General features: G+C 39.6%; 1 protein-coding gene across 1 annotated transcript in view; it reads left to right on the top strand.

Moving 5' to 3' along the window:
* Nucleotides 1-25,548, top strand: part of CSMD1 (CUB and Sushi multiple domains 1) — a 1,651,174-nt gene that overhangs the window by 1,111,422 nt on the left and 514,204 nt on the right. Inside the window, exon 13 of the mRNA XM_045010124.1 lies at nucleotides 12,477-12,589. Within this exon, the coding sequence (XP_044866059.1) occupies nucleotides 12,477-12,589 (113 nt within the window). The remainder of the gene's footprint in view (nucleotides 1-12,476; nucleotides 12,590-25,548) is intronic.

Below are 25,548 nucleotides of genomic sequence, written 5' to 3'. Positions count from 1 at the left end.
TCCATAAAATAAAGTAAAAATAAAAATCAGTTTTCTGCACTTTAATTCATAAAACTGCTGATTATCTCCTATGTTCCATCACAAAGATATTTTTATATAATCCATGATCCTTTTCTTCTCTTCATGCACAGTTTAGAAAACTAATGGAAGTTTAAAAAACAATCTCAACCTTCCTAATATTTAAAGAACAGCCAAGCTTCTTTTTTTCTTTCTCTCTGCACATAGCTGGGAAACACATTTTAGTTTTAATTAATCTTATTTTTTATGGTATTTAGAAAAGGTAAAAGTGAGAAGAGTATGGGTTTTTTGTTTTGTTTGTTAGTATGTTTTTTAGGGGTTGTCGGATGTGGAGGGAAGGATTTTCAGTGGTGTTGGATTATTTCATTTTTTATGTTCTGGTTAGTTGAGTGCCTAGGAAGTTGATACAATGAGACTCAAAGTAAAAACAAAGCCACGCTGAACTGAGGATATCTATGGACACTAGCTGCATATAGCAGCATCAACAGCAAAGCTTCAGTGTTAGCACGCCATATGGGTGCAATTAAATATACAAATAGCATAAGTCATTTGTCACCTGTGAAAAATAGAGCATTACTGTCAAACTCAGTCTGTCTCTGTACAAGAGGAAGAATACTTGCAAAATCAATGAAAGGTCAGCCAGTCCAAGGGGAAAATTGCTTTAATGTATTGAGAACTCAAGAAATGGCTGAGACTGAGTTCTGTTATACATTTTTACTTCATAATGGAATTTAGTATTGCTGGTGTAGAGATCATTGATTTATAAAATACTTAGCTCACTTTATGCTAATTGAGCTTCAGTTTGTGTAATATATTTTTTATAAAATCTCCAAGAATATACAGTTTTTGTTGAACAATACTGTACACAATAAAATAAGTCAAAGAGAAAAAATAGAGGGTCAAGTTTAAACCGTTTTTTAAAAAGAATATGGAATTTTGATGGTGATTATTATAACAATAATAATTAATATTACAATAGCAGCCAAAGGACCTCAGTCAGGATTGGATCCCCTTTTTGCTAGGCAATGGACAAATAGTAGACATAGTCCTTGCTCCAAATATTTTACAGTCTAATTAAGAGAGGATGCAACAAGTGTAACAAACAATAGGAGGGAAGTGGGCAAGGAAGCCAGAAGTTAAAAATAGGAATATCATATGGCTACATAGGCTAAAAATATGCACAGGTGGTGGTTCCAAAATATTTATAGGTTTCTTATTAACATTTCCAAATTTCTCTGTCAAAATTGTAACACTTCCCCTCCATTCCCTTGCAACCTGGAAAAAGTGACCCTAGATTCACTGAGGTTTTATATTATTTCATTTGTCTTTGTTTTCCATTCTGTGTAGCCTGTACCCAACTGCCCAGTTAAGTAACATAATTAGTTCTTAGAAAACAAACCAACAAAATTATCCCACCTACTTCAGATATTAAGCTCCTTTCCTCTATATAAGCACCCCCTACCCCACAGAGTGTCTGCCTACTAGAGATGTCAGGGTTCACACATTCTCTTTCCTTCTATAGGTCCCAGCAGGCACCAGGTGCAAAATGACAGTCTTGTGCTCAGTTACAGACCTTGTACCTTGATATCACTGTGATTTGCAGTTACATAGGTGCCGTTGGTGGCCTTCTCGCTACCTAATAGCTTCTTCCAAATCTTATAAAAAAGGACATCATAGTGATTTGTAATTTAAATTGACATAGAAATTATCTATATGGGGGATGACTATCACCTGCTTTTACTTTGGCAGCATTTTACACCCTCTTTACCCAAGTATAAAATATTACACAAAGTGTAATGTGATAGAGGATCAGCGCACAGATCATATCATCCACCACAGAAATAAACTCCCCTCTAAGGCAAATCTCTTGTTAATGTCTACTGAGGAATACTACTTAGTTTGTTGCACTCCTGTGTACTTTTCTGATTCTGTGATAGTGGTACTGATGAGATTCAGATATGTAAAATCATACAGCAAGAGTAACTTCAAAAACCAAAACAAACCTGGAAGTATTTCTTACATGGAGTTTATTTCCCTCCAGCACCAATTATACCCTAGAATTAACTTTCTACTCATTGTTAACTGCCATTAGCAGTAATGAGAGCTCAAGGGATAGAATCAGACCTCTTGTATAATATTTCAAGTAACAATTTCTGGTTAGTTAGTAACTCCCATAGGATCCTTCTAGTCAAAAAGTGTATACAATGGATTTCCTACTCCTTTGTACATACAGTTTTGAGTCCACTCTGCCTTCAGTGTGTACAATAATTCCTTTCAGTACCTGCCAAGAAGTATTTCTGCTTGTTATTGCAAATGGAATCATCAACCTAGAACATAGATGCAAGTATTTTTTTTCACAATACCTTTCCAAATTATTTTCCTATCAAGTGTTCTGTATAGGGCCTCAGCCAAAGCCCAGCCATATTTACTTCCAAAGTAAACATTTTCCAAAGAAAATTATTTAATATTTCCTTTTATTAAATATATACATTTGATACGTCTGCCAGTCTACTGTGGGTTCTTTGTCTCTGGGCAAATTATGCTGTTAGGAACAGACCAATCACTCTCTAGATCAGAGTTGAACTTTTGATAAATCCTGTACTTCCCTCAATACTAACAGAGTGTTGTCAATCCTCCCATATTTACACTTGTTTTAATACAGAAAATTCAGTTTATTTCACTTACATTTCTGAATCAGCTCTTTCTCTGGACTTTTCTCTGATGAGAAGGTTAAAGGTATTTTCTCTTCTTGGAAGCATTTCATCAGAATTCCTCTGCCATCAAGCAGTTTCTCAAAATGGCTGACCTGGAAAAGAAAGCTTTGTGGCTGGAGTAGCACTTTAGGCAGTGTTCTACATTCTGTTCTCCTTGCTATCTCTATGTTGAGGGGAATTTAAAAAAAAATATTTTCTGAAAGTAAGCTTTTTACTCAGCATTAAACTATACTGTTAGCAACAGGCGCCTGGCCCTAGACAATAGCAAGGAACAACAACAAAATTACTGTTTATGGAAAACCAACAGCTAAATTAGGCAGTTAATGGCAGCACCTAAATACTGTGATCAATAGTCAAAATGGCAGAAAAAAGAAATCTGTAAACTCATCTACACTATCAAAACAGAAAAGTAGATAGCCTGATAAGACTACAGTTACAACCCCTTGAAGACTTTCAGCTACTTTCAAGACTGTGAAGTTTCCAGAGATTGAATCAGGCTTTTTCAAAGGAAGATGGAACCTACCTATCTAGTTGGATTTTGGAATAGAGGTGCCTTTCTCCTTAAGTAGGCCCATCTACACACCAAATTTCCCAAATGTGGTAAATGTCAATCCTTTTTCCCTAGATGAGAGACCTCTTTAGACTGAGTAGTGGAAATTGTCCAGCAACTCTATCCTACAGAACTTAAACAATTCTTTGTAGTTACTTTCATAGTCTGCATAACCTTCTCTCTCTTGCATCTATTGAAGACATGAACCCTATTGTTAGTCCCTGAGAGAGACTGCACAGTTATTACTTGCTATTTTTGGTTGCTTATTCCAAAAAGTTCCACTTGCTCCAGTGCTATTCTGAATCTTAAAACTCAGAACAGGGTTTACCAAAAGAAAACACAAAAATGAAAACATACCCTTTACTAGTCTTGTATCAATTATCACAATAATATTTATAAGAAAGAAAGAGTCTTACATGTCTACTGAAAAAAGCTGCCTAACTGAAGAAAATTCCAAGCCATTCCAAAATGATTCCCAGTTCATGGATCGTTAGGACTCTAATCACTATCACACTCATCAAGATATTAATTAAAATAAGAGACGTGAGAAAACAAGGTTTCATGTGCACACAAAGTTTCTATGAAACTCTTGACTCACTCAAAGTCAATTACCAGGTTTATGAATCTCTTGCATAGCATCTATTGCTCAGTCACTATGGTGATGGGCACTGCAGAAAGTTCACACAAATAGAGGCTTTTCTTGAATGATACTTCAAATTATGCTTCCATAAAGATTCCTTACACTTTACATTGGCATCCCAGCTCACAGCATTAACACTACTCCTAGTCTTCTGATCTTTAGTGCTGTGAAAACAGATTTTTATGAACTGTCAGAATATTGAAGAGCAGTGATCCCTACATATGGAAATGCCCTTAGACTAAGCCTGAATCTGCACTGCAAAGCAACAGGGCTCAAACCCCGGGTCCCAGCTTGACTGTGGCTCGAACTCTCCACTGCCACAGGGTCCTAGGACCCAAAGTCTGAATCCGAGAGATTTGTGTGTAAATGGAGGGGGTGTTTGGTCTCAGGCCTGAATGTGAGGCTGAGCCTGCACTTGCGCTTACCTTGCAGTGTAGCCGTACCCTAAGGGGACTACATCTCATCTCTTATTACATGAGGACAATAGGTACTCCAAAACAGAATCATGCATATCACTTGACTTGAAATCAGAGTCATCTATCTAGCCACCATATAAATTCAGAACTTATCAAATTGCTGCATTGTGGTTATGATAAATCTGACTATAATCTACATGATAAAGGAGAGCAAGATAAACCAATGTTTAGAAGGAATTTCTCCCTTTCTTCTCAAATATGTAGAAAAAAAATAGCTAAAGTTCTCCATATCAAAGAATAAATCTGCCAATGTGGACACAAGAACAAATGGATATAAACTAGCCATCAACAAGTTCAGGCTCAAAATTAGGCAAAAGCTTCTAACCAGAAAAGGAAACTTAGTACATAAAAGAGATTCCCCCCCCCCCCCCCCGCCTTGGAAATTAACTGGCTCCAAGACTGAGCTTAAATTTATGGAGAAGATGTTATGATAGGACTGCCTACAGTGGCATGTGGCCCATTGGTGACTGCCAGTAGCAAAAATCTCCAACACCTGGAGATGGAACAGTAGATGGAGAGGGCTTTGAGTCCTGAAGAGACTACTTTCACAGGTATCTGCCTGGTGGGTGTTGCTCACATGCTCAGGGTCTAATAGATTGACAATCTGACCCAGAGGAAAATTCCTTCCTGACCCCAAATATGGCAAAGACCCTTTTTTTTTACCTTCCTGTGCAGCATGGGGCACAAGTCACTGGCAGATTTAAGCTAGTGTAAACAGTGAAATCTCTGTAACTTGAAGTCTTTTAATCATGATTTGAGGACTTCAGTAACTCAGCCAGAGGTTAGGGGTCTATTTCAGGAGTGGGTGGGTGAGGTGTGCAGGATGTCAGACTAGATTATCATGATTGTGACTTCTGACCTCAAAGTCTGAGTCTCTAAATATATAAATAAAAGCAAATAGCCTCATTGCCAAATTTATCAGTCAAAATGGAGCATATATAATCTTATCACATAAAGGAGAAAATCAGAAACTGAAAAGACTGCATTCAAATTTCTTTGCGGTAGGCTGGGGTGGGGTGGGGAATATCTATGCCTTATCTGAGTTGTTGACAAAATCCTTTCCCTTCAGAACAACTCTAAACCAGGATGATTTGGAAAATCAAGAACCAACTATACTAACTAAATATACTACAGGGTATTAGTTTAAACTTTGCAGTTAACTAGAAATGACTCCAACAGTAATCCCTGTTTTCCAGAATATAACTAATCCAATTGTTGATCAGAGAAATCATTTAGATAGAGTGCAACCAAAATAAAACAGATGTTACAATTACTTCAAAATGGATTATAATTTGAGATAAAACTAGTTTTCTGAAGATCTGTCTTTCTGCAATAACCAGTTGTGACCATGGTCCCAGTGGGGGCCAGCTGAGGTCTCTCAGTTAGGGTGAACTGCAAAGAATGGGGCAGATAATCCCCAATCTTGTGGATATTTTCAATACTTAGATTTACCAAACCAGCAGAAAAAAAGCTTCTTTATTACCTCATTGGTTGCCCAGAAGCCAACAACACAGTTCCTTTGAATTTACCCTGTCATAAACAGATAGTTAAGGGTTACTGCCTCTTTTACCTGTAAAGGGTTAAGAAGCCTAGCTGACACCTGACCAGAGGAACCAATGGGGGACAGGATGTTTCAAAAGGAAGGAGAGAAGTTCCCCTTGTCTTAGTCAGTTTCAGCCAGAGTGGAAAAGTTCAAGGAAACTACTCTGATAAGAGGCTGGAAGTTTTAGAAAAGAATAAATAGGTTTATGTTTATTTTCTGAATGAGGGAGGGAACCTAGTGACAGAGGATGTGGAGAAAGCTAGTGTACTCAATGCTTTTTTTGCCTCTGTCTTCACAGACAAGGTAAGCTCCCAGACAGCTGCACTCTGCAGCACAGTATGGGGAGGAGGTGACCAGCTCTCTGTGGAGAAAGAAGTAGTTTGGGACTATTTAGAAAAGCTGGACAAGCACAAGTCCATGGGGCCAGATGCACTGCATCTGAGGGTGCTAAAGAAGTTGGCCGATGAGATTGCAGAGCCATTGGCCATTATCTTTGAAAACTCATGGCGATAGGGGGAGGTCCTGGATGACTGGAAAAAAGCTAATGTAGTGCCCATCTTTAAAAAAGGGAAGAAGGAAGATCCAGGGAACTACAGGGCAGTCAATCTCACCTCAGTCCCTGGAAAAATCATGGAACAGGTCCTCAAGGAATCAATTCTGAACCACTTAAAGGAGGGGAAAGTGATCAGAAACAGTCAGCATGGATTCACCAAGGGCAAGTCATGCCTGACTGACCTAATTGCCTTCTGTGATGAGATAACCGGCTCTGTGGATGAGGGGAAAGCAGTGGATGTGCTATTTCTGGACTTTAGCAAAGCCTTTGATACAGTCTCCCACAGTATTCTTGCCAGCAAGTTAAAGAAGTATGGGCTGGATGAATGGACGGTAAGGTGGATAGAAAACTGGCTAGATGGTCGGGCTCAATGGGTAGTGATCAATGGTTCCATGTCTAGTTGGCAGCCGGTATCAAGTGGAGTGCCCCAAGGGTCGGTGCTGGGGCCGGTTTTGTTCAATATCTTCATTAACGATCTGGAGGATGGTGTGGACTGCACCCTTAGCAAGTTTGCAGATGACACTAAACTGGGAGGAGTGGTTGATACACTGGAGGGTAGGGATAGGATACAGAGGGACCTAGACAAATTAGAGGATTGGGCCAAAAGAAATCTGATGAAGTTCAACAAGGACAAGTGCAGAGTCCTGCACTTAGGACAGAAGAATCCCATGCAATGCTACAGACTAGGGACCGAATGGCTGGGCAGCAGTTGTGCAGAAAAGGACCTAGGGGTTACGGTGGACGAAAAGCTGAATATGAGTCAACAGTGTGCCCTTGTTGCCAAGAAGGCTAATGGCATTTTGGTTTGTATAAGTAGGGGCATTTCCAGCAGATCGAGGGATGTGATCATTCCCCTCTATTCAGCACTGGTGAGGCCTCATTTGGAGTACTGTGTCCAGTTTTGGGCCCCACACTACAAGAAGGATGTGGATACATTGGAGAGAGTCCAGCGGAGGGCAACAAAAATGATTAGGGGGCTGGAGCACATGACTTATGAGGAGAGGCTGAGGGAACTGGGATTGTTTAGCCTGCAGAAGAGGAGAATGAGGGGGGATTTGATAGCTGCTTTCAACTACCTGAAAGGGGGTTCCAAAGTGGATGGATCTAGACTGTTCTCAGGGGTAAAAGATGACAGAACAAGAAGTAATGGTCTCAAGTTGCAGAGGGGGAGGTTTAGGATGGATATTAGGAAAAACTTTTTCACTAGTAGGGTGGTGAAGAACTGGAATGGGTTACCTAGGGAGGTGGTGGAATCTCCTTCCTTAGGGGTTTTTAAGGTCAGGCTTGACAAAGCCCTGGCTGGGATGATTTAGTTGGGTTTGGTCTTGCTTTGAGCAGGGGGTTGGACTAGATGACCTCCTGAGGTCCTTTCCAACCCTGAGATTCTATGATTCTATGATTTTTTTGTGACTTTGTCTTTGTGCAATTAGAGGAATAATCAATTTGGAAATTCTTTTATGTACTAAGTTTTTGCCCAGGGGAACATCCTCTGTGTTTTGAATCTGTTGTTTGTGAGAGTAGCTGGTACGCTAATCTCTCGCAGAGTTTTTTTTTCCTTTGACCTTTGTTTTCTTTAATTAAGTCTTATTTTTAAGAACTTGATTTTTTTTCCTTGTGTTAAGATCTAAGGGGATTGGATTTGGACTCACCAGGAATTGGTGGGGGGATGGTTAAATTCTCCTTGTGTTGAGATCCAAGGGATTGGATCAGTGTTCACCAGGAAATTGGTGAAGAAGTCTCTCAAGACTACCCAGGGAAGGGAATTAGTACTTGGGAGTGGTGGCAGCAAAACCAGATCTAAGCTGGTAATTCAGTTTAGGGGTTCACATACAGGTCCTCATATCTGTACTCTAAACTCCAGAGTGGGGGTGAAACCTATGACAAACCCTGACTCAGGACTCCATCCAGGTACCCAAGACAAATATGATGAAGATTTCTGAAAATCTTATTTCATCATATAAAAGAAAAGGTTCTACCAATCCCAAAAGATCAGACACATTACCTCCTAGGTTCTTACCTAAATACACACTTATGCCAATTATTATTAACTAAACTAAAATTTATTAAAAAAGAAAAGAGAGAGTATGGTTAAAAGATCAATATACATACAGGCATGAGTTAAATTCTTGAGGTTCAGATTCATAGCAGAGATGCTGAGTTTTATAGTTGCAAAGAGTTCCTTTAGAATTTAGTCCATGGGTTATAATCCAATATCACCTTCAGGGAGTACCGGCATAACTGGGATCTCAATCTGGCGACTCAAACTTCCCCTGATTAATCCTAAGCAGATCTGAGATACAAAGGATTGGGACCCAAACATCTTTTATACAATTTCAAGCCTTCTTTGATAGGTTGGAGTCCCTCAGGGAACAATAGGTAATTAGGGTGTTTTTCAAGAAGGTCCATCACTGGTACTTAGCTATATGAATTAACATAAGGCAATTGCCTGTTCCTTCACCATTCACAGATGATTTGCTATACATTTCAAAGAGATGAATACAGCGATATCACATGTTTATAATACATTTAAATTCTAGGATGTTCTTTTGATCTCTGAATTAACAGAATACAGTGTAGAGAGGGACTGTCGATTACATTGTTGACCACTACCCATATATATGTAAATACACAAAAACAGAAACATTATCTTATTTGAGTAATTTATTTTGCAGGATGCTTAACCCTTTCTCGCCATGCATCACACCTAGGGCCGTCCAGGGATGGGCAGGTGGGGCAATTTGCCCTGGGCCCCGCGAGCCACTCCGGGTTTTCAGTGGCACTTCAGCGGCAGGCCCTTCATTCGCTCTAGGTCTTTGGTGGCAGGTCCTTCAGTGCAGCAGAAGACTCGGAGCAAGTGAAGGACCCGCCGCTGAAGTGCTGCCGAACCCTCAGAGTGCCGCCCGGTGAGTACAAGCGCCGCAAGCAGCGGGGAAAAAAAAAGCCGCGATCGGCGGCACTTAGGTTGCTCTATCACTGCTGCTTCATTCTTCGGCAGCAATTTGGTGGCGGGTCCTTCCCTCTGAGAGGGACCCGCCGCTGAATTGTCACAGAAGACCCGGCCCTGCCCCAGGCCCCCTGAATCCTCTGGGCGGCCCTGGTCATACCAGCATAACAGGATCAGGCAGACTAAGTGGCACCTCTTCTTATCCTCAGTTTTTGGGCAGTGCGTCTCTTCAGTAAGAAACCAGATCATAGATTCCCCTCTGAAACCTTTAAAGGGGTCTTGGGAGGAGTTCACTGCCTTAATGGAAATCGTACTTGTTTGTTCTAGAGATGAACTCACTATGATAGAAACATTTGAATTAAAAAAAACCAAACACATTTTTTAAAGCTATTCACTTGTTCTGTACTAGAATAAATAAGGAAAAAAACCTTGAGAAGCAAAGTCAATTTTTGCCTAACTTCTCCTTCAAAAATATTTATCCTTTCCATGCAAACTCACTGCCCCATCAAGGTTTCTGCTTCCAGACCAACTGTGATTCCATATCTAATATATTATTAGCATTTTTGCAACTTTGGGAAAATTCCAAAAGATCCCAGGAGTAGGAGCTTACTCATTGCTAAAAGCACAATTGCTCTGGTTCTGCCTTCTAGTCAGGGCCGGCTCCAGGCACTAGCACAGCAAGCAGGTGCTTGGGGCGGCCAACGGAAAGGGGTGGCATGTCCGGCTCCTTGGCGGCAATTCGGCGGCAAGTCCCTCAGTCCCTCTCGGAGGGAAAGACCTGCCGCAGAATTGCCGCCGAAGAATGAAGTGGTAGTGGTAGAGTTGCCGCTGAATGCTGCCGATCGCGGCTTTTTTTTTTGTTTTTTTCCCCCCACCACATAGGGCGGCAAAAACGCTGGAGCCGGCCCTGCTTCTTGTCTCCACAAAGACAGTGTACCTAAAGTGTCTTTGGAAGACATGGATGCTAGGAGACAATAAATGATCAGGTAAAGCAAAATATTTTTAAATGTGCTAATCACATCATCTGCACACAAACATCAGTTATAACAACACGCAAATTAAAATGTAACTGATTTCACAAACTTATTTTGAAAGTAAAATGGCAAAGCCACGTGGATATGCTTTCTAATATTTCCAAAAAGTCACCAAATTTGGGATCTGGCAGATCAGCAAGGGAAGTAATTTGAAGAGTCAAAGCCCTAAATCATTTCAACAATTCTCTCTCTGCAAACCCCTAAGAGGTCAAATAATCTGGGGAATACTAGCAAGAGAGCTGTTGTGATAAAGCACAAGGAGAGAGGAGAGCTCTGGAAAGTTAGGCTTGATGGTACAGGTAAGGGAAAAGTTGTGCTTGAGGATGTGCTTGAGGATGCCACACACCACACACAGAGCCAAATATTATAGGGGCCTCAACCCAGCCTCTAATTTGGTAGGTATAGTTCTACATCCTCAGTTAATTGTCAGCACAAATAGTACAGTTTTAGATGACAGTCTACCTGATTTGCCTGCAAACTCAGGGATCTAAATGTTAGCATTTCCACCTACAAGCCCTCACCTGCAGATAACAACATGCATAAAATTGGAAGTAATTTTAAAAATAATCGGGCACAAAATGTTTTTTTTAAAAGCTATGGAACTAATGTACTGGAGGATCCTTTGAGGAGCATTTGAGTTTTTGCCTAATTTCAGTTATCTTATTTAGCTTTTCATTCAGGTTTTTGTGCTTTCCATGTAAATTTGCTGAAGTTCTTCTATTCCACATATATTTTGGATGTTCTAATAATTAATATCCAAGTGGAATCAAAATGAAATAATAGAAACTGATAAAAATGATTTATTTGATTGCTTTAGCCTGTTCTTTTTCACAAAATGAACTTTTTTTTTTTTTTACAAATTTGTTCATTATTAATTGTTCAGTGAATAGTTTTCAAGAACTTACTTGAGCTATGGATTATCTGTGAATAGTTCAGGCTACCTATCCAGTTCAGTTTCTGGTTGAAGTGAATTTCATTTCTAGATTAAATAAATCTTAGCTGTGGACCCAAACTTGCTGTCACATGAACAAAACTGTATTGTTTACTGTATTAGCTGGAAATCAAACAATACACAAGAGTGAACAGACTGAATCAAAACTAATTTTTAATTCAGCAACAGTTCATGTACAAGCTTTATGCCATTCAACCAGCTATATTTACAATACATTGTACTTGAATATTTACCTTCATTTAAACCTCTATTGTGATATATATGTTGGGCCAAATCCAGTCCTGGCACGGATAGGTGCATTTCCACTGAAGTCAATTTGGCCCATTATGTTTTTGAAATTGTTTTTTCAGTGAGGACTCCCATTGAAAAACTCTCTCTGCCGTTCCAAAAATATAAACTAAAACTAAAAATGAAAATATGTTTTGGTGAAACTGAAGGGTTCTTTTTTCCCTGCTTGATTATGAAGAATTTGCCATTTTCCCCATTTTTATATATTATGGACACTTAGATAACCTCCTTAATAACAATTGAGTTAATTAAGATTTACTAAGCAAAAGCTATTTATGACTGTAGTTCAGTTTCAATAATATATTTTCCCCATTCCAATTCTGAAGCTTTTTATTTTAACTCTGCAACAAAAGTTTCTCGGTATTCAGTCTTCCCTGTTTTGAGAAGAATTTTAGTTTCATAGAGGATACTTGCCATTTTTATTGTTACGTACGGTCTTGAACACTTCAATGTATGTGTAGTAGCTTACTGAAAAACAGCACATCATGCCACAAAATTTCAGTGTTTTACTTATTCTATGTTGCATTAAAGCAGTTGTCATTAAAGTCTACATTTGCTAACAGTTAACACACATTGCTATCTGAAATACCAGTTATTTCCTAAAAATAGAGACTAGTGTGAATTAACTACTGCCAAATATGGACATTTTAGAACAGTAGGATAATGTAATTGTTTAAATATCATTTTAACATCAAAATATATTTTCTGTTCATCTATGTCACCCATGCATCTAGAAATGACATTATGGTTTATCCTATCTGCAGACTTACTGGCTCTAGTGTTCCTGATCTTATTGTGAGCATGAGCAACCAGATGTGGCTACATTTGCAATCTGATGACAGCATTGGCTCACCTGGATTCAAAGCTGTCTATCAAGGTATGAACCAAATTAAATTAACTGATTTACATTCCTAATCTAGGATCCTTTGATACACAACAAAACATATATGTATTTATATGTACTTTAAATGGGTTTTGTGTAACAAGGCAGCCTGTCAGTGCTAGAACAATGGACTAATAGCTAGTGCAGGGGTGGCTCCAGCCTCTTCTTGGTAGAGGGGCTGAGGTGGGCCAGACACAAAATTGGAGGGCTGTGCCCTCCTCCCCACTCCCATGCCACAAGACCATGTCCTCCCCATGCCCCACCTGCTGGCTAGGTCAGAGTCTGAAAGCCATAGTTGGGCAGTGCAGGGCACTGGCTGCTTGTAGATGGTAAGAGCTGCCTGGGTTGGGGACTGCCATGTGCCCCAGCAGGCAGGGACACAGGCCAGGGACTGCTCTCAGGAACCCAGCCTCCTGCCTGGGCTGACTTCTCCACTGCTGCTGGAGCTGATTTGCCTTCAGAGATGCGCAGCTGGAGAGTGGCAGCTGCTACAGGGGGGCTAAGGCAAATTTTGGGGTGACTATAGCCCCCCACAAGCCAGCACTGCCCCATGTCTAGTGTTCAGCAATGCCTCACTGGAAATGTTGGTTTAGAATGGCTGAGAATGGGGTTGTTATAAAAGTGAAAGCCAAAACTTTCATACTTGTGTGCTTAAAAGCAAATGGAAGCTGTAGATCTACATCACTTTTGAAAATCAGGCCACTTTTATTTCGGTTCTGAAATACAGAATTAATTGCTTAACTTTAGATGCCTAAGTTTGCAAATCTTGGTTAGTATTATCAACCTTCAAAAGAGTTGGGATGGGTAAAGCATTCATATTGTTTTCATACACCATAGAGGCTCTTTTCAGATGTAACAAAAGATATACCTGCCATATAAGCCACATAATGAATGTATTTATTGTGGCTGTCAATAAAAGAAGGACCAGCATATATAGGGGGAAACTATGGTCCAGAATAAAGAAGTCGTGGAAATTGTTAAGCCCTCTACTTAGCTAAATTTATTTTGCTATTATGATAAGCAGATAAGTGCCTGTAATAGGGTGCACTCAACCCTCGTGAGTGCCCTGTGGGCCAAGTGTGTATGCCTGAGCTCATACTCTCCATCCAGCCCCTCAGATTGTCCAAGCTCTGGGATAGAGCACTGCCCCAGAGCTCCCTTCCTGGAGACAATGTCTTTGTCCTCTTGGGGTTCCTGGCTGCATAACTATAGTTCATTTTCCCCTCTGGGGTGCCTCAATGTCCAGACCACTTCCCCCCAGTGTCTAATCGGGGGTGGGGAGAGAAGGCTCTTTGCAGGATATAATTTATCTGGTCCTGGAATTTCTCTAGCACTGTGGAAGTTGGGTCCATTATCTGAGTCTGTTGGTGTTAGGGCAACCTTCATGCTGAGAGTTTTTAATGGTGCCTTGTCCTGCCTGGAACCAACACTAGCGTATCTGGCATGTTTCCCTCTGTGCCAGAGGCAGCCTTGATACTGGGGAATCTTTCATCTCTGCACTAACCTCTCCTGACTCCTTTTAGATTACCCCCATTTTAATCCATGAAAGAGGTGGCAATATTGGCAGGAACTTCCACCTGAGAAGCCTGTTATTTTTCATCTTTCGAAAGGGTCTAGAGGGGGTCGTCTTCTTTCATTACCACCATTTGTGAAACCACTCCCTTCTCTTTACCATTGGTCAGCATACATGTCAATTTGTCTGAAATTGGATGATGATAAAGCAGGGGCTGATGTCAATTCATCTGCTACAGTGCAAGAAGCTTAATGTTTTCCGCTTCTCTTGATCACACCATCATGCCTGTGTCAGTGTCATCGTCTGACAGTTACAGACCATTTCTGAAATAGTCAATTTGGATAGCTGATACACACAGTTCAAGAAGAGACTCACTGTTTCTTCGTTGATATCTTCCCCTTTTCTTTGATCTCCAAAGAGCTGCTGCATGCTGTTAGAGATCATAGAATCAAAGAAGAATAGTGTTGGAAGAGATCTCAGGAGGTCATCTAGTCCAACCGCAACTAAATCATTCTAGCCAAGGCTTTGTCAAGCCAGGCCTTAAAAACCTCTAAGGATGGAGATTCCACCACCTCCCTAGGTAACCCATTACAGTGTTTCACCACCCTCCTAGTGAAATAGCTTTTTCTAATATCAAACCTAGACTCCCCCACTGCAACTTGAGACTATTGGTCCTTGTTTTGTCATCTGCCACCACTGAAAATAGCCTAGATCCTTCCTTTTTGGACCCCCCCCCCACTCCTTCAGGAAGTTGAAGGCGTCTATCAAATCCCCCCTCACTCTTCTCTTCTGGAGACTAAATAAGCCCAGTTCCCTCTGCCTAACCTTATAAGTCGTATGCCCCAACCCCCTAATCATTTCCGTTGCCCTTCCCTGGACTCTCCTATTTGGCCACATCCTTTATGTAGTGGAGGGCACAAAACTGAACGCAATACTCCAGATTTAGCCTCATGTCCCTCGATCTGTTGGTAGTGCTCCTACTAATGCAAACACCCTCTGTTGGCTTCTCCTCTGTTCACAGAGATACCACACCTAACCCAGAATCTGCATCTATTATGACCTGGGCAACTGATCACTTGGATCAAATGCAACAGCAGAGAGTTTAGTTCTTTTTTACACATTTGACTTTTTCTTCTATGCTCTCACTGGCTAGTGACAAATCTCAGGTCTCCATGGTTGGTCACTTTTCTCTATCTAACAAAGGGTTTCAACAGAAAAATGTACTTCTCAGATACACTGAATATTCTTTTTTTATTATCTGATCATTGAGGCCTGTTCTAGCTTTTGGACTCTCACCATCTCCTTGATAAGCAAAATAAGATGGTGGAAAGCATCCTTTCTGAAGGCCACATAATTTTTAAATGTATATTGTATGGTACTTCAGATATGTCTGCATGAACTGTGGGGTATGGCCTGTCTGTAGTGATTTAAAGCAAAATGGAAATGTACCTTTGATGTTGAGGGCTTTTTAAAAAAAAAATAGATAGATAGCAAGACTGATTAGCATCTGCAGAAGATGGAGGAAGAGACCAAGTTTACTGCTCTGATGTTGGGGTTTACCCAAACTAGTTAAAGAGAAGGAAACATGCTTTATCAATTTGCAGCCACTTCTCTGTTTCTTTTAATCTACTACTACTGCTACAGAAGGCTCAACTGTATAGGCAACAAAATAGAAAAGTTAAGGGAAGACATTTTAAACTGAGATTTGCTTAAAGGATTGTTTAGCTGTGCATTAAAATTGTGCACCTAATGAGCTCAGTGCTTTCCTGAAGACATAGTCCTGACGTCTATTTCACTTCCGTCCATTTCTTCACATTCCTTTGCACACTATTTTGTCTCTTTCCCTGTGGCGTGAAGTAGAATTATTACAGATTCTTGGGTATTGAAGATAATACAGTGTGAATACATGGTCCAGTTTTACTCAGAAAGGAAATAGCAACTCTGCTCAAAAATGGATTTCCTTCTGGCATGGGAATCTATGACTCTATTAAGGTTAGAACTAACTTAGAAGTCCTGTAAAATAGAAAAGGACTTCTGTTGATACTTTCTCATCCCCCCCAAAAAGATAATTTTGTCCCATCAAGAACATGAAAAAATTTAAATTCCACATTCTGATTTTACATCACCTTTCTTTCCGTGTGAGATTGGTTCCAGGTTCCTGACCTAGAGAGGTGTATTTTTACTGTATCTGTCCATCTTATCAAAAATATCTTTATTTCTTTGTGGGTTACAGCCACTGCTACTATACAGGGTGGTTCTTTGGCTTTACTGCAGCACCAAAGTTGTCCCCCCTAGATGTGGTAATAGTGTCTGTATTGCTCAGACATCGGGGAATACACTGTAATATTGATAATGTTATTCCTAGATCTTCTGACTCAAGATGTCTTACTCTACATCTTCATCCTGTGTTATTCTGCCTTGGTCCTCAGAGCATGGGATGTTAACAATATCTTGATGTAATGTGACCTGTGGTGATTCAGGTTATATTGTTGCAATCCATGGAAATATCGAGTTTGAACTGATTCCTAGAAATGTAAAAGTCTTCTTTAATGGAAGCATATAACCTGTTTTTATTGTCTACTCCAATATCATCAATTTTGGACTGTTTACAGGAAGTCTTTCAGCTTCTCTTTGTCATTGATCAAAGATACCTATTTGCCATCTCAGCATACCACCCTTTTGATGATAAGTGTAAAATCTTCAACCATGCCACTCTCAAAACAGTCTTCAAAGGTTCTGTTTAACATCTTTCCACCAGTCAAAAAACCTGTTCCAGCACAGAATCTCATTTCATTGGTGACAAAGTTAATTGATTGCCCACTTTGAGCCTTTAGGGGACTTCTCTTTACTTTGCTGGTCACCAAAGACAGCCTTTTTTATCACAATTACCTCTGAGAGAAAGGAGAAATGCAGACTTTGAGGGCTCATTTTCCCATCACTATGTTCCAGAGGAACAAAGTTGCCTGCATCCTTATTTGAAATGTTTACCTAAAACAGTGTCTGAGTTTTATTTAAATCAGACCATGAATCTTCAAGTTTTCTTTCCAAAGCCTTAAGAGCTCCTAGATGAAACTTGGTTCCGTAATCTAGAAATTTAAGATGAATTCCAGGTCTATTTGGCTAAAACTAAGATATTTAGGAAATCTCTTGGATAATTTGTAGTTTATAGAGAGGAATGTAAAGGGTAATGTCATTTGTGCCCCAATCCTTTCTGAGTGGATTAGATTATTTATTTAAGATACCAATACATGATGGATTCTCCATTCATTCCGCTAGGCCTAGGGTGCTGCTCAGGCTTGCCTTCACAACATTTTCATATCAGAAATATATAGTACTGCTACATGCAATATTATATGCAATCTTATTCAACCCTACTATCTCCATTTGGCATCCAGGGACAATGCTAGCTTTGAGAAGGCAGTTCTGTTTAATTAGAACTCTCCAGTCCACCTTGGTTCTACTCCTAACTAAACTTCCACAAATTTTTTTATGCAAAAATATATATATATTCACACACAAAATATATTGTACACCAATAATTGGCTCTTCAAGAGAGTTGCCGCTACGTATTTCTGCTACCTGCCCACATTTCCCTTTTATTCAGTTATACTCTCCTAGGCTTCTGGGACTTAATGGGTAGAACTGATGTGATAGAGCACAACTCATCCCTGTAAACACTCAGGTCCAAACATCTGGTGTCTTATGCAGTTGCCAAAGGCATTGCTTTTCTAAAAGGATTCTTAAATTCAACTATGTTACAGGGCAGCTTCTCACACATGTGAATATGTAGTGGCATTGCTCGTCAAAGAACTATGGTTGCTGGTAACTCTTTTAAACACACAGGAATGATGTAGGTCCCATACCATAACATCTGATGTCACCTGTGGAATAGAAGATAGTACAGGCAACACTGAAATTGGAGTTGGCATGCTCACTCAGAAGGGCTGGTGGAAGCTTTAGTTTATTATAAAAATGAATAATATATAGCTGTATTTATATTACTTTTCAGTAGCATAATCAAGTGGCATGTTTAGAAGGACAGAAAAAATACAAACATCTTGTTTATGAAATAAGTGAAATGTGTATCAGACTGATAAAAACCACCCATGATATAGGGTACTTTGCTTTAGAGGTAATGTGAAAATGCTGATGTGGGAAAAAATGCTTGGGGTGGGGAGAAGTGGTCTTATATTTCAAGACCTATAAAAGAAGGCTTGTAAATAACTGTCAGTTTCAATTGTTCTCATTCCTACTAAATTCCCACAAAGAGAAATTGTTACTGAATTTTGATTTTTCTTTTTGTTTTATTTAATTGTGCAATATTTAAATAAAATAGCACATTCCCTGTGGTTGCATTCCTAGAAACATATTTAATAGAATTTGAAAAACTGAGATGATTGATATGTGGAAGCTACTTCTAGAAATGGTTGTTAGCATGAAAGTAATTTCCCACAGTGATTTCCAAATTTTACTTATTAAAAAGACATAAAAGTTGTGCAGATGCTGCATAAGATTCCATAGGTAAAGATTGATATGACTATGCAGAAACTTTAAAGTAAGTCAGATGTGCTTTTCTTTGAGAAAATGCAAAAAAGCTAATGTTTAGTTCTTTACACATTCAGTAGGCTTGTCAATGAAGGTCCAGAATACAAATACTATTACTTTAAATAGATACCTGCTGTATATTTTGAGTACCTTTTCAGGTAACCTCACATTTGAGACATTTTCTCAACAAATTAAATTTCTGCTAACCTGCTCCTTTTCAATAGTTTGTGTTTCATTTGAGATAATATGGAGAAATTTGTGCTCTGGTTAGAGCTGGTGGGAGTTGTGAATCAAAGTGGAAATAATCACTTTTTGGATACGATAGCATTATTTTATTACTTTATTGGGTTAATTGCTTTCAATATATTATAATTATTTTTGGCAGCTTTATTTTCTTAAAAATTATCAGAAACTGAGTGCTGCCCCTTATGTTTTAGCAAGTATCTTATTCTTATGTTAAACACAATACTGCTTTACTTTGAAAATGATATTGTAAGGTTAATCTTCAGTATCTCTTCCTATGTAGTTGAAAGTAGAGCTCTTTGTAATGGTTGTTAATGGCTTGTTGTTTAAGAGTCCTTATAGAACTAAAAAAAAAAAAACAAATCAAACCCAAACTCCCAAAGGTCTAAGTTTATCAAATCTTTGGTTAAACAAATACTATTTGATCAGTGCTAATAAAGAGATTTTTTTTTAAAGAGGATTTCAAAATGTCTAAGAATGAAGTTAAAAAAAAAAAAAGCCTGTCCCTGTAAGCTGAACAGTTGATGAAGCCTATGAATCACCCAATCACGAATATTCTTGGCTATGTTTTTTAGTAAGTTGTATTAATTATAGAAGAATAAAGTTGTCTTTTAGGTTACTGCCCCTGAAAGTCTTCCCTTTCCCTAGAGTCTGTCCCTGAATGGCCTCACAGACAAGAGAATGGTTCAGAAACTTCCTGACCAGATCCTGAGTTACAATTCTGAGGGCAAAGACTTAAATATACTCTGTTATTCTAGAAATACCTCATGATACTGAGTTTTACAGAAAATATCTAAAAGCCTGGGTTAAAATCCTTGTTGTGTTGTAGTCAATGGCGAAACTCTCTCTGACTTCAGTAGGACCAGGATTTCACCCCACAGACTGCTATAAGTAAAAAAACAAAAAACTATTAGGTTTTGTGGCTAAAGCAGATGCCTTTTTCTGTGTTGCAGGGTGATAGTCATCAATAATATTTTCTATTTGTAACAGCCATGAATTTATGATAAAACCTTGGAGTAACTTTTCATAGTATGATATCAAAATGATACAAATAAAGATCCCACCACTGCAACTTACTGAATGTCTCAACTTCCTCTGAAGTTCCATTGTCTTCAAAAGCAGTTGAGTATTCTTAGCATTTCACAGGAGTCATAGGAAATATCACTATATACAGAAAAGTAGTATGTTTTTTGGAATTTAGTATGGCATTTTATCGGGAAATAATTTGGAGACATTTTTAATACAAACCACCCCTGAAAATAACAGTTTCAAATCCATCCACTTCTTAGAAAAATCCTTTTGAGCTGTTCAATTTAAATTCATCACACTCATTGACAAAGTACATGTTTTCAAATGATATTGTGTATGTTTTACCTTAGCTGTTTAACTTTCAGCAGAGGATAAACTAAAGGAATTTTTCCTTTTGATCTTCTGCTATGTAGTAAAAACAGGGCCTTGTGTCAGACACATTAAAGAATTTGTTGAGTAAAATGCTATAGGTTTAGAACACATGTCCACAGTGTTTTATAGGATGTCCTTACTCAGAGCTGTCCCTAGAGGGCTGTGGGGCCCAGAGCATAGGCACCAAGTTTCTAATCTGCTTGGGGGTGCTGCCCCCCAGCTCTGCCTAGGCCCTGCCCCCATTCCACCCATTCCCCCAAGGCCCCACCCCCACCCTGCCTCTTCCCACCCCTACCCTGCTTCTTCCCTGCCCAGTTCTGCCCCCTCCCTTGAGCATGCTGCACTCTCCCTCTTTCCTCCCTCCCCCTGCACCTCCTGACACCGCAAAACATCTGATCTGTGGCAGGCAGTAGGTGCTGAGAAGGAGGAAGAGGTGCTGATCAGCAGGGCCCACTGGCAGGCAGGAGGCACTGCGGGGAGGGGGAGGTTCTGGTAGGGGGGCTCCTCCTCATCTCACCTGCCCACCTCACCTCCCCGCCCGCCTTCTCATGATAAAGTGCGGGGGCCCCCAAAGCACGGGGCCCAGGGTGGTTGCCCCAATTTGCCATACGCAAGCGACGGCTCTGTCCTTACTGGAGCACCTTCTTCCATCAATCATTTAGCCTCAGTTTCCAAGATGGTCTTCCACAGCTCTGTCCACCTTCCAACACCTTCTGAGTTGCAGAGGCATAGCTCTCAGGCTTTCCTTTACAGTTCTATCCCTTCTAGGACATATGAAGCAATATAAACTCTTCACATTCCTCTGGGATACCTGCTTGTACCACTCTGGTCCTGGCTCTGGCCAGCCTTCTCTCCCACAGTGAGAGCTTCACATCTGCTCCTTCCAGCTGAATAGGGTTTTTCTCTTTAAGCCTCTCTCTGGAACCGTTTCCTGGTGCAGGTCTCTTAATTTGAGCTAATTGGCCTTCAGTAGCCCATTAACCCCTTCCTGTCTTCTGAGCTCCATATACACAGATTCTTTTCCTACAGCCAGAGAAAGTATACTATATTGAACTTTGAGCTTAGAATGAGCAGGAATTAATTTTGACTATTCTGCAGCAAAGACAGTATATGAATAATTTTGAGTGATATGCTGTAAAAGCTGCCAAAAGAATGATTCAGTGAAATAGAGTTCAGTAACAATATTATATTTAAACCATATAGTGCCAAAGCCACTGGAAACAAGGAGACAGGATGACAGATGTTAATTAGCCTTCTTACTAAGAATATCATGAGAGAGAAGGAAAAAAGAAGGGTCTAACAAGTCCATTTTATATTATTCACCAAAACATTAAAATAACATTGTGGGTGCAAAGTCAAGCACTCAAAGGTCATTGCAGTCAATTTATATGTACTACACACAGCGAAAAGAACCTTAAAACTTTATTTAAACTGAAAGGTCATAACATTCTAGAATTTAGAGAGCCCGTTCAGTCCCCTTTTGCGCATGCAGTCTTTAAATACATGATCCTTCCATCCTGCCTCCCTCCTTCTCCCCCTCTGGACCTCTGCTTCATTCAGCACACAGGATGGACAAAGCTTAGGGAATAAGGCAGTTGTTCAATATTTTTATCCTCATCGTTCAATGTATGGTCTTTGCCTTATTTGCTGCACATAATCTTTCACTGAATGTGGGCTCTTTTCTTCAAAAGCATTCATCACCATAATGGCTTTGGATATGTCTACACAGCAAAGAAAAACCTGCAGCTGGTCCATGTCAGCCAACTCAGGCTTGCTGGGCTTGGGCTGAGTGACCGTTTCATTGCTGTCTAGGCTTCTGGGCTCAGGCTAGAGCCCAAGCTCTAGGACCCTGAAGGGTGGGAGCGTTCCAGGACTCAGGCTCCAGCCCAATCCCAGAAGTCTAAACAGTCCTGCAGCGCAAGTCCCTCAAGTTCAAGTTGGCTGGCACAGGCCAGCTGTGGGTTTTTCTTTGCTTGGATGATATTGCTCTCTGTAAACTTCTATGGTAGGAAATGAGTGAACACTGTATATTCTTTGAAATAAATATATCAGGATGCAATCAAAACAAGCTGTGCTCTGGAAGATGCTTCTAAATTAGGCCAAAGCTTTTCCCTTCCTCTTTCTGTCTTTCTTTCTCCCTGTTCACATATATTCAGTTATCTCTTGACCTTTCCTCCTTTAGGCCCTGATTCAGAAAAGCACTTACGCATACTGTGATAAAGTTTCTCCTCTACCTTGGTGGGTTCTGTGCTTATTGGTGGATTTTGCTAGCCTCAGTGATCTTCCTGTGTTGGATCAGGAGTTGGGAGGTTTTGGGGGGAACCCGGGCCCGCCCTCTACTCCAGGTTCCAGCGCAGGGCCCTGTGGACTGCAGCTTTAGAGTGCCTTCTGGAGCAACTACATGACAGCTACAAATCCCTGGGCTACTTCCCCATGGCTTCCTCCCAACGCCTTCTTTGTCCTCACCACAGGACCTTCCTCCTGATGTCTGTTAACGCTTGTACTCCTCAGTCCTCCAGCAGGTTGTCCTCTCACTCCCAGCTCCTTACGCACACACCACTAACTGGAGTGGGATCCTTTTTATACCAGAAGTCCTGATTAGCCTTAATTAATTCTAGTAACTTCCCAATTGGCTACAGGTGTCCTAATAAGCCTGCTTGCCTTAATTAGTTCTAGAAAGTTCCTGAGTGTTCTGGAATAGTCCCTGTTATCTTACCCAGGGAAAAGGGACCTGCTTAACCTGGAGCTAATATATCTACCTTCGACCACTCTCTTGTAGCCATCTGGCCTGACCCTGTCACAATACACATAACTCCAAGCACATGTTAAATCCCATTGATTTCAATGAGATTTAAATATGTACTTAAGTGCATTGGTAAATTAGGAAGTTTTAATTTGCAATGTGCATTTTAGCCATTAGTTACAACTACCAGTAGTCAGACTTTTACTTTGGCAATAATCAGTTCTTCACGTAGTTTTGTTACCATAGGGAAAACTCTGCATTGAATTTCACTATGATGTTATGTAAATCAACAGGTGCATAGTTCCATACAATGCAAGTTAGTTGCATGAGTGGAGAAATGGCAGTCACTTCTTTTTCCCAGTACAAGGCATTTTGAATCACTTCCCACTATGGCAAACTGTTATCAATAAAAATGATATGAAGCAGTTCTTGCTGTGTTCTAGCATGAACTGATTTTCTAAAATATAATGGCAGCTGTTCAGCCAAGTCCTACAGTAAGTTTTTAAATATGTGGAATATTTATAAAGTGCAGTACAGTACTACTCAAGTTTCCTATATGGAAAAAGACGATTTTAGAATGGGTAAGTTACCAGTCTGGAAGCAATGGGTTCTAACTCCAGTGTGGTAGATTACTAATAATTACTAGAAAAATCCAATTTATAATTCAGTAGCAGTAAAATCCTCATCACTAACTTTACACAAAACAGGATTTATGCAGGTGAAATATACAGGGTTGGGTTGGAGGATGGAACCCACCTCCCAACCTGTAAATTACCCAAACAGCCTCTGTACAGCTGTTACTATTGCTCCAGGTGCAATTCATTAAAAAACAGCAAAGGAATCTCGAGATTATTTGGGTATAAAGTGTGTTGGAAATGCATTTTGATACAATATGTTCTCTAGATGTTTTATGGTCAGTGCAGTAATGTACCTCTAATGCCCTTTTATTACTATTTATTATTTAAAATTATTACTGTGGTAGCACCTCCTGAAGGCCTCAACAAAGTTGGGAGCCCACTGTGATGGGTACTATACTAAAAATTAAGTAAATTACAGTCACTGTCCCAAACAACTTAGTCTAACAGATATTCCATTCAATTATAATGTTTGATGTGTTGACTTACTTGTTAAAACACTTGCTGAAAACATCTTGGATTCTCTTGTAGGAGTCATTGAAAATGCTACTCCATTGGGGAAAATATTTTGTGGAAAAAAATTCTTGGGGGATGTTGGTTTGTTTTTTATGCCTTGGACTATGTCCCCTTTTGTTAAAGACAAAACAAAAGAGGGAAATAGAGCAATAATTAGAGAGGTGATTGTGATAGAAAAATAGGCACTTGGGTATCATGGAGGTGGACATGGAATAAGAACCTACACAGATACATAAGTAAATAGATAGCTACACAGTGATCAAGAGGGCCTTATTATAAAAGAGAACAGAAAACTGTTTGGACACAGAAGAAAATGGGTCTTTCTCCCTGTCTGTTTTAAACCAGGGTTGAACTGAGAATAAAAAAGCAGCAGTGCTATTCCTGCAAACCAAGCTCTGCCCACTTGATTCATCAAAATGAGGTCTTTCGATTTGTGTGTAGTCTTGGACCACATTTTCCACATAAGTCTTATCTCCTTTATAGATAGCTCTGACCTTAGAAGCACTTGAAACAATTTGCTGCATGGCATGTCCACCAATGAAAAAAGTTACTCAGTCATCTCTGACTTTGTATGAGGCTTTCTATTTTAATATTACTTTTGGACACAAGGAAAGCCAAGAAATGTAAAGCCTGTGGTGTGCAAAGGCCATTTTTTTTTCAAATGCTATTTACATGTGTATCCTTTTGTATCTAAGTATGTACTGTATATAAGCTATAGCTGTTGATTTATATGCAAATCATAGTTTAATATTTCAAAGGATTATATTTTTGTTGCCTTCAACTAATCTATTTGTCAGGTCTTAAGGGGAGGACTGCATTTAAATCATTAGCTGTGGTGTTTCTTGTTGACTAAAGTTTCCTCCCCTCACTTCTGAACCAGCAAGGATGGAAGGTAGTGTTTCCTCAGAGCGTATAGACACTTACATTCATTGATTCCCCTTATCAAAGATACAGTAGCTATCAAATCCTTATGCATTGTTTTTTGCTAAAAGGCTGCCACTGTTATCTTGGAAATAAAATATGCTGAAGGTTTAGTTTATTGCTTTCCTGTTAAGTAAAGAAAAGTAACTTTTTGTAATTCCCAGTGCGGTATGACTGCAAGAACAAGAATGTCCCATCTTCTGGTGGATTCTTTTGCTCTTGCAGCTACAATGATCTGGCACATACATTCTTTGTTCTTAGATCTTTTTATTTTCCTTAAGGTCACAACTATTTTCTATCCCTCAAGTCAAATTTATTTATTGGTTTCTAAATCAATCTTCAATCCATTTCTACTTTACCTTAAAACTAATTTGCTATTATCCATAATAATTTTTTTTAATTAAAATATTTTTGCTGAGTGAAGATTTTTGTTTTC

Source organism: Mauremys mutica, chromosome 3, assembly GCF_020497125.1.
Source record: "Mauremys mutica isolate MM-2020 ecotype Southern chromosome 3, ASM2049712v1, whole genome shotgun sequence".
NCBI lineage: Eukaryota > Metazoa > Chordata > Testudines > Geoemydidae > Mauremys > Mauremys mutica.
Note: the sequence above shows the minus strand (reverse complement) of the source record. Positions and strands in the feature narration are given on the sequence as shown.